The 9,971-nt window shown below is 50.1% G+C and overlaps 1 protein-coding gene across 1 annotated transcript; it reads right to left on the bottom strand.

The window, feature by feature from the left end:
- Nucleotides 1-220: 220 nt before the first annotated feature.
- STING1 (stimulator of interferon response cGAMP interactor 1) lies at nucleotides 221-9,422 on the bottom strand. Its single transcript, XM_032777694.2, has 6 exons — nucleotides 9,151-9,422; nucleotides 6,924-7,110; nucleotides 3,197-3,305; nucleotides 2,808-3,046; nucleotides 1,640-1,826; nucleotides 221-421 (listed from the first exon to the last, which is right to left on the bottom strand). The coding sequence occupies exons 1-6, from the start codon at nucleotides 9,420-9,422 to the stop codon at nucleotides 237-239; spliced, it is 1,179 nt and encodes a 392-aa protein (XP_032633585.2). The 3' UTR covers nucleotides 221-236.
- Between the last annotated feature and the right edge of the window lie 549 nt (nucleotides 9,423-9,971).

Raw genomic sequence — 9,971 nt, 5'->3', positions numbered from 1 at the left:
AGACTCCAAGGGGGAGGCGGCGCGGTCAGAGGAGTGAGGGGGGGCTCATCATGGCGCAGCATGGCCGAAGGAGCCAAAGAGGGGGGCGCAGAGTGGCTGGAGGAGAAGCCAAGGGAGGTGTGGCCAGAGGAGGAGCCAGGGGGGGTGCCTTTTTTATGTTTGCTCCCCCTGCTCTTAGAACCTGGCTACACCACTGGCTTGAAGAGGGAGTAACCTGCCAGTCCCACCCACACGTTTCAGAAGCCATCGCTCCGCAGAGGCCTGGGTAGCTCTGAGTCACTGATCAGGATATTGGGCTCTGTTGAGAGGAAGGTCGTGGACTCGTGATTCCCCTCACACATGGTGTATTCCTCCAGGTGCTGCTGTCTGATGTGCCTTAGAATCTCCTTTGACAGGAAATGGCTGTCGCTGTCTCCCGACTCTGGAAAATAAAATAGAAAACAAACCCTACCGGCTTCAATGGGCTGGAATCCAAGGCAAGCTGAGTCTCCAGCAAGCAGAGCCTCCAAACCCTTCAGCAAGAAGAGGTACCATTGCTGCCCATGCATCTCACACCTACTTGGTGGGGCACTCTGATGCCTCTAGTGGCAACCAGGTCACAGCTAGAGGTTCAGGAGCTTAGTACAATATGAGCTAACCTAAAATTTACAGGTTCAAGCCTTGCAGATCTAATGACTTGCTAATTGTTGGCAGAAAGGGTGAAATGTAAAGCTGTTGGATGCTCTTCCAGCCAAACATTTTGGGAGGAGGGGAAAGAAAACACCTTTGACCAAAATGAAAAATTTCTCTCTCTCCTGCTCCAAAAGGTGGAAACATTTCATTTATCAATGAATTTCAAAAAGAAATTTTGAATTTTGTTGGGAATTTTCATTTTGGTGGGAACCCCTGCCCCCTCTCCCAGTTTTACATTGTTTCTCCAGTGGAAAACAGGGAATACACACAAAAAAGCAAGAGAAAGTAGGGAAATAACCCATTCTCACACTTCTTCAACTTTTCCCACCCTTTCTCCAGTAGAGAAAAGTGAGAGTGAGTTTTCCCCCCACCAAAACAAAACTAAAAAAAAAACGGAAAATTTTCACTCACAATTTGAGCAAAATGAGAAATGTTCCTTTCTGAGTGTTTTTTCAGGAAGCTCTGGTGGAGTTTTGTCATCCAGTTCCAGCAAACTCAGGAGAAACAGGCAGAGGGCAAAACAGGCTATATGGGGCTTTCCTACTCCACAGCATCAGAGTCACCTCTGAGGGATAGTGGCTGTGTTTTGGGATCCCCTTGTCTTAGAGCCTGGGGAGGGGCATCAGGGATCCCATTAATCAGAAGCCCTTGCACACAAAATGTCCCCAATGCACTGCAGAAACCTCCCCATGGCTCAAGGGGCTGTGGTGTGAGAGGACCCAGCCCCCCATGCCATGGGAGCCCATGTGCATTAAAGGGTCCACGTGACCTATGATGGGGACCCTGAGCCCCTCTTACCCAGCACAGTGAAAACCAGAGAGCACAGTGAGATGATGGTATAATCCTGCTACTAACTGCCATGCTGGGTGTGAGCTGGAAGCCGCAGTAAGCTCCTGTGCCTGAGGATCAGGGTGTGGATAAGACCCCAGCACTTCTCCTCCCTTGGTGCAGTCCCCCAACTCCTCACCCTCATACACAATGAGCCGGTAGCAGCCCGCACATTCCTTGGAGTGCTGTAAGATCTCCCCCAAGGTCCTACAGAAGAGTTGGGCTTGCTCCAGGCGATCCTCCCTGCTGAAGGCGGCGCTTTCATCCTGGGACATAGCATAGAGGGACTGCAGCGGGGGGGCATATTCCACAATGCAGTAATTCAGCTAGAGGGACAAGAGAGGGAGAGACCTGGTCATTACCCCAGCAGGCCTGAGACCACAGCTAAGGCACCCCTCCCCAGGCGGCTGGTCCCCAGGAATCCCAGTGCTACTGGCTGAACCTTTTGGTGCCCCCTCCTATGCACAACACAGCAGCTGCCAGAGCTCTGCCAAGCAGGGTCAGACCTAGGCTTTTGGGGGACCTGTGTGCCCATGCAAGGACCACCCCAGCTCCCTCCCCACTGGCCCCTGGCCCTGGGCAGCCAAGAGACTCCTCACAGCTGCTTTCTCTGCCTGCTCACGAGCATGGAGGTGGCTCTGCCTCTACGCTGGGCAGCCAGACTGCTGCAGTCAGCGCTCTGCTGTCCAAGCAGGCAGGGGGATAAGGCACTTCAGTGTCTGCCAAGGCCTGATAGTGCCAGTGACAAATGGGAACAGGGAGAGGGAATTAAGGATGGTAATCAAGCTGGCAGTGTGTATATTGGGGGATGGAGGGAGGCTGGAACAGGAAGGCCTTATCCTACTGCATTGGGGTATATGTCCAAGGCTGTTTTTGCTGTCAATACAACAGGGTCAGTGCAGCTCCTGGGTGTAGCTGGATTAATGCAGATAGGAGCTTTACTGTGTAGAGAGTTCACATACAGCTAAGTAAACTGGGATTTTCCTGCAGAGGTTTATGGCTGCAAGGAAAGGCCTTGTGTGAATCCCAGGGCTGTGCAAAGGCATGTGCTTCTCTTCATCCCAACTGCTGGATGCTGTTCTGAACTGGCCCTTTGGAGGCTCTACAGCCCTATCTTGGAGCATGGCCACCTTTACACTATTCATGTCTCCTGGCTAGAGGTGGGCCCAAGCCAAAATCCAGCGCCTGAATTTCTCAACTCTTTGGGGAATTTGGATCCACAGCTAAACTTTGTGTCTCAGGCCCATCTTGCTCACATCCGTCCTACCCGTGACCTTTCAGCTAGAGAAGTATGATGATAAATGTACCTTTTTGTCTTCACCCAAAATTGTATAGATGCTTTGCTTGTAGCTTCTCCATTTAGTGCCAGCACGGTCCAGCTGCAGCGCCGGGAGATCTTTCCAGTACTGGATGTGGCTGTCAGCCTTCTGCAGGTCATCGTATATCTCACAGCTCACCGGGAGAAGGATGTGCAATTTCCAGGTCTCCTTGCACTTCAGCAAATTGTTATTGGCTCTGTTGAACTCACTGATCAAGTCTTTAAGGCCTTAGAGGAAGAGAACATGGAGCAAAGACAAATGAAGTGAGGGTAGCAGCTTTCTGACTGGCTCATTGGCTCCCCTTTAACGTGTGCAAAGGAGGAGTTTTATTACAAAGGATTTTGTATTCCCATACAAACAGGGAAACAACTACTTACGTGGCAGAACTAACTTTAAGTACCCCACATAGTAAGACCAGGCTAGTCCATGTGCTACGTTGCGGTTGTTCTTTTCACAGATTTCAGACATTTCCACAGCAGAGGGACTCTACAGATTGAAGGAAGAAATGCCATAACTAAACCGTCTCACAAGCTAAGCAGGATTTCCTCTCACACTCACTAGTGACTGTGTCTCCTGCCATCTCTCTGAATACACCTGAAAGCCAAGCAGCCATGCTTTCCCTTGCATGAGCCATACACTGCAGGTCTAGAACTCCTCAAAGAGTTTATAAACCAACCCTACTCAACTCCCACAGCAGCCCTACGAGGCAGGTCAATCATCATCTTCCCTTAACAGATGAAGAAAGGGAAGCCCACCAGGGTTAAGTGTCTTACCCCAACTCAAAGAGCAGGCCCGATTCTGACCACACACACATGTGTAACTTCCAGGTCTGCTATACACCACTATGAGGCCTGAGGCTTCAGTGGCACAGTTGGGAATACAGCCCAGAAATCCAGCCTGCAAGTGCCCTGCTTGAGATGCTCAAAGCCACCTAAGTGTCTGACAATTTTAGTGTGGACCAGTGGCTGGAAACCCGTGCTGTCCACACAGGTATGGCAGCTGAGCCACGTGATCTATCATCTGCACAGTCTGCCTCTACAACCCATGAAATTACTGCATGCAAATTAGCTGTAGAATAAGAGTGGTGATTGGCTGAGTTACCTCTGATATCACCATGGTCTAGGAGTTTTGGCATGGCATAGATACATGTCTTGCTGCTGCAGGGGTGAAATCTGAGAAGTCAAAATGGCCTAGAATTTAAAACTTGGATGGTAACTGATGGTGAATCCCAGTGGCGATTGAACCTGGTGATATTCTAAACAAAAGAGCTCTCAACCATTTTTGTAGCTGTGTTCATCACTTTACCTGACTCAACAGAGAGTCTAAATTTCAGCGTGACACAGAGACTGGTGATAATCCCAGAATTGTATTATATAGATTAGGTGTTCAAACCCCTTAGGCATCCTAGATCCTCCTTTCACACCAAAATCCTCTCAGTTCAACATTTCTGTAAAGGTCTCTATTTCTCACCATAGGCCAAACTCTGCTCTCAGTTCTAGTGGTGTCGTAGAGTCCAAGGCCAGAAGGGACCATTGTGATCACTAATCTGACCTCCTGTATCGCACAGGCCAAAGAACTTCCCCAAAATAATTCCTAGAGCAGATCTTTTAGAAAGACACCCAGTCGTGGTTTACAAATTGCCAGTGATGGAGAATCCACCATGATCTTTGGTAAATTGTTCCAGTGGTTAATGACTCTCACCATTATAAATGTACACTTTATTTCCAGTCTGAATTTGTCTAGCTTCAACCTCCAGCTATTGAATCTTCAGTCTAGCAGAGAAAACTATAAAGAAGAACCCATTATTAAATATTTGTTCCCCATGTAGATACTTATAGAGTGTAAACAACTCACCACTTAATCTTCTCTTTGCTAAAATAACTAGATTGAGCTTTCTGGAGTCTATCATCGTAAGGCATGTTTTCTAATCTTTGAATCTGGAGTGTCAATTCAGAGTAACCCTAATGAAGTCATTACAAATACACTGGATTTACACTGGCGTTATTGAGAGCAGAGGGCAGCTTTGTAAGCCTGCAGCACTCCCATTAATTAACCCTTTGGAGAGAGCAGCTAAATATACCTCTCTCCCCAAGCACTCACTTGAGTGCCAGGTTTAAAAATGCCAACATTCTAAAGTAGGAGTTCTGCGGGTGCTGGGGATGGTACTGGAATGCTGGGGTGGTAGTTCTCATTAAAAGCTAGTTGAATTGAGTAGTCCGCTAGCTTCCCTGCCGAGACAGATGGTGGCATCAGGACGATGATATCAAATATTAATAGGGTTGCACTAATGAAAAGAATTTTGCTGCATCGTGGCTTCTAAAACCGTTCAGTTGGAAGAAGAGCAGCACGTGCAGACAAGGCAGGGTTCATCAGCCACAGCAAACATGGCGAGGTTCCACTTTAGAATCATGGAAATGCAGGGCTGGAAGGCAGGGCTGGCTTTAGCAAGTGCGGGGCCCGATTCGTGGGGCTCTTACTCACTGGGCGACGCTCCAAGTCTTCGGCAGCACTTCGGAGAGCCGCGGTCCGGTTGGGGGAGCGGAGCTGCGGGGCTTGCCGTGCTCTGGCTGGGGGAGTGGGGCAGCAGGGTTGCTGGGCTCTTGCCAGGGTAGTGGGGTGGGGATTGCCGCGCTCCAGCTAGGGTAGCGAGGCCATGGGACTTGCCGCGCTCCAGCCAGGGGAGCCAGGCCACGGGGCTTGCCACACTCCAGCCAGGGGAGTGGAGCTGCGGGGCTTGCAGCCCTCCGGCTGGGGTAGCAGGGCTGCGGGATTGCTGTGCTCCAGCTAGACTAGTGGGGCCATAGGGCTTGCCATGCTCCGGCTGGGGTAGTGGGGCCGTGGGGCTTGCTGTGCTCCGGCGGGAGGAGCAGGGCCACAGGCTTGCAGTGCTCCGGGCAGGGGAGCGGGGCCGCGAGGATTGCCGTGCTCTGGCCGGGGAAGCGGGGCAGCGGGGATTGCCGCGCTTCGGCGGGAGGAGCAGGGCTATGGGCTTGCAGTGCTCTGGCTGGGGAACAGGGCCACAGGGCTTGTAGCGCTCTGCCACAGCAGGGCTCTGGGCTTGCTGCACTCTGGCTGGGCGGAGGGCCCTCTTAGGCACGGGGCCCGATTTGGGGGAATCGTGGGAATCGGCCTAAAGCCGGCCCTGCTGGAAGGGACCTTGAGAGGGCATCAAGTCCAGCCTCCTGCACTGAGGCAGGACCAGGTAAACCTAGACCATCCCTGACAGGTGTTTGTCCAATTTGTTCTTAACAACCTCCAGTGATGGGCATTCCACAACCTTCCTTGGAAGCCTGTTCCAGGGCTTAACTACCTTTAGAGGCAGAAAGCTTTTCCTAATATCTAACTTGAATCTCCCTTGCAACAGATTAAATGTCCCTAGGGATCAGAGATGAGCCTGACCTAGCAGCTCAGCTCTCCACCCTCTTTGTGATGCAGGATCATTCCCTGCAGCATAATCCTCAGTGCCTGCCCCAGGCCAGATATAAAGGACCAAGGAATGTCTTCCACAGATATCTCATCCTGAAGAAGCATCCCCTATTATTACTAGTGGGAATGCTTACTAGCACCAGTGATTTTTACAGTCCAGACAGGATGTACAGCCCCAGCACAGCCACCTGCCACGTGAGCTATCTTCATTCTCAGTTTTCCTTTGATCAGCTTCATCCCACTTCTCCTAGTTCTTCTTGTAAGGCGACGAATGAAGCTAGACTGAGATGAACAATGCTCCAATCAGCTTCAGATCAGCCACCGCAGGGGGTCCCAATGAGTTCACAACATTGATTGAGAAACTGATTAGGTTCAGTTGTTGCAATTTCCATGTGCAGCTGCAATGAAACACCTTGGGATGGGTCACCACTTGTGGGGAATTCAGGACCTTAAAGCATGAGTCCATGATGTGAACTAGAGAACCCAGGCTCCTTAGCCAAAGGGTGTAGCTAAAGGACTCAAAATGTTATATGTGGCCTGTCCACTAGTGGAGGGCAGAGCACCGCATAGCCTGGGTTACGCAGGCCTGGCCTACGCCTACCAGGATCGCTGGGGATTCTCTGGGGAGCAGAGGGGTGTATTGCCAGGCTGCTGGGGATTCGGGTGTCCTGCCCTTACCTGAAGCCCAAAGGCGAAGCTGAGGAGCTGGCAGAGGCAGAGGAGGATAAGGTTGAGGAAGAGTTGCAGCCCAGTATCGCCGAACAGGGCCATGTAGGCGCAGACGCTGATCAGCAGCAGGAGCATGTGGCGGTGCAGACTCGGGCTCAGGCAGGCAACCACTACCCTCCACCAGCTGCTGCGATATCTGAGGAAAAGGGAGACAAGGAGACAGGGCTGTCAGTCTGCACCCTGCAGATCGGCATGCAGAGGGGTTTCCAGACTCAGCACACCCCTGCCCTGAGAAGGAGAGACCCCCACTGCATTGAAAAGAATATAAGAATGGCCATACTGGGTCAGATCAAAGGTCCATCTAGCCCAGTATCCTGTCTTCCGACAGTGACCAATGCCAGGTGCCCCAGAGAGAATGAACAGAACAGGTAATCATCAAGTGATCCATCCCCTGTCACCCATTCCCAGCTTCTGGCAAACAGAGGCTAGGGACACCATCCCTGCCCATCCTGGCTAATAGCCATTGATGGACCTATCCTCCATGAAGTTATCTCAGTTTTTTTTTAACCCTGTTATAGTCTTGGCCTTCACAACGTCCTCTGGCAACGAGTTCCACAGGTTGACTGTGCCTTGTGTGAAAAGATACTTCCTTTTGTTTGTTTTAAATCTGCTGCCTATTAATTTCATTTGGTGACCCCTAGTTCTTGTGTTCTGAGGAGTAAATAACACTTACTTATTCACTTTCTCCACACCAGTCATGATTTTATAGACCTCTATCATATCCCCCTTAGTCGTCTCTTTTACAAGCTGAAAAGTCCCAATCTTATTAATCACTCCTCCTATGGAAGCCATTCCATACCCCTAATCATTTTTGTTGCTCTTTTTTGAACCTTTTCAAATTCCAATATATCTTTTTTGAGATGGGATGACCACATCTACATGCAGTATACAAGATGTGGGCGTACCATGGATTTATATAGAGGCAATATGATATTTTCTGTCATATTATCTATTCCTTTCTTAATGATTCCTATCATTCTGTTTGCTGTTTTGACTGCTGCTGCACACTGAATGGATGTTTTCAGAGAACTATCCACAATGACTCCAAGATCTCTTTCTTGAGTGCTAACAGCTAATTTAGATCCCATCATATTGTATATATAGTTGGGAATATATTTTCCAATGTGCATTACTCTGCATTTATCAACATTGAATTTCATCTGCCATTTTGTTGCCCAGTCACCCAGTTTTGTGAGATCCTTTTGTAGCCCTTCACAGTCTGCCTGTGATTTAATTATCTTGAGTAATTTTGTATCATCTGCAAATTTTGCCAGCTCACTGTTTACCCCTTGTTCCAGATCATTTATGAATATGTTGAATAGGACGGGCTCAGTATAGACCACTGGGGGACATCACTATTTACCTCTCTCCATTCTCTTCCCTCCCCAGCCCAGGAGGTCCCTATAAAAGACTGTCCACATAGGTGGGGACTCGGCCAGCAGGGAGCAGGTGGGCCCACGCTGGGGAAGTAACAGCTACGGCAGTGCCTGCTGCCTCCCCAACCAACACTGTGGAGCTTACTGGGGAAGGCAATCCAGCCCCAGTGTGGAGTGCCATTGCTGGGGAGCCTTCTGCACTGGAGGCCTTGGGTTTTGCCTCAGTCAGGGCAGGCCCAGGCAGCCTGACTCCACTGGGGTGACATGGCACCCAGGGACATCTGAGATCTGGTGGGCTTGGATGTGAACCTGCGCCAGAGACAAAACAAACCCTGACCCCACATAGGACAACATGAGAGAACCCCCACAGATGATGTCCTCCCATGTAGATCCCATGGGCTTTAATAGATGTGTGGGACATAGGCATGGGACATCCCTAAGTTGTGACTTAATAGTCATGCAGCTTCTTGCCTGGGCATTATGGATAATGGGCAATCTGCAGACTTGCTCCCAATAGTAAAGGTACAAGAGACAAGAGAAGAGGGAGGGATTGAGCAGAGAAACTTGAGGGACATCAACAGAGAGGAGCGTGGGGCAGATGGGAAACCATCACTGACTAGATTGCAAATTCCATGCTTCTTTGTATTCCTTTACGGCTCCTGTATAGCTAGTAGGAACCATGCATCTACGTTCGCTCGCCTTCCTCACAGGGATTAGTTCTCTTACTTTCTTTCCTGGACCATTTACAAGTGCCAGCCTGAGCATGCCTCTCAAGAGCAGAGAGCTGTAAACTCAGTCACCTGGATTGCACGTGCTGAATCTCTTCCATGAAGTTGCAAACCCCTCTGAGCAGAGCTCCGATCTGCAGGGCCGCGAAGTAGAAGGTGATGTACTCTGCGGGATGGTGCCAGGACTTCTCCATGTGATACAGGGCAAAGATGCAGAGAACAATGAAGCCCCAGGTTGCGTAAAGAGCCCTTCGTCCCCGAGGTTTGGGGATGATTGGGGAAGTTTGGACACTGGGTCTTTCCATTTCATGAGACATCTGCAGCAAAGAGACACACCCAGACATCTTAAACGCTGATAAAAACAACAGCCCTAAGGACAGTCCCAGACATTGTTAAAAAGCAGCTAGGGATGAGGCAAAGGGATAGGCACACTAAATAAGATCTTGGATTTCTAGAGTGTCATGAAGAATCCCAAAGCACTTCATAAACCTATACAATTTATGCACTGATCACTGACATGAAGCCACCTCTGGGGTGGTTTAGCCCTGCATGTTACAGGGCACTGCTCTGAAATGGTTCTTTCCAAGGGACCATGGCATCGGGGCTGGTGAAGCAACAGGGACATGGGCAATCAGGCTGAACACAGGGCAGATCCAATGGCCCCAAATCTTGGTGGTGGGGGAGGGGGAGAAGTTGCAGCAAGAGGTGACTGCTAACCCAGCCTAGCCTGGATGGGCAGGTGCCCTCCATCCCAACTGTGTCCTACCCAGACTACTTGTAGATTCCCTGTGCAAATCTCTCTCATGCACACTTCCCACAAAGGGCTGGAATTTGGCCTATGTGCACTGATTCGGTGGGGTGGTTAGTCAGTCATCTTCCCCACAAGGGCTTAA

Source organism: Chelonoidis abingdonii, chromosome 7 (genome assembly GCF_003597395.2).
Source record: "Chelonoidis abingdonii isolate Lonesome George chromosome 7, CheloAbing_2.0, whole genome shotgun sequence".
Lineage (NCBI taxonomy): Eukaryota > Metazoa > Chordata > Testudines > Testudinidae > Chelonoidis > Chelonoidis abingdonii.
The sequence above is the reverse complement of the archived record's forward strand: the minus strand, read 5'-3'. Positions and strand labels throughout refer to the sequence as shown.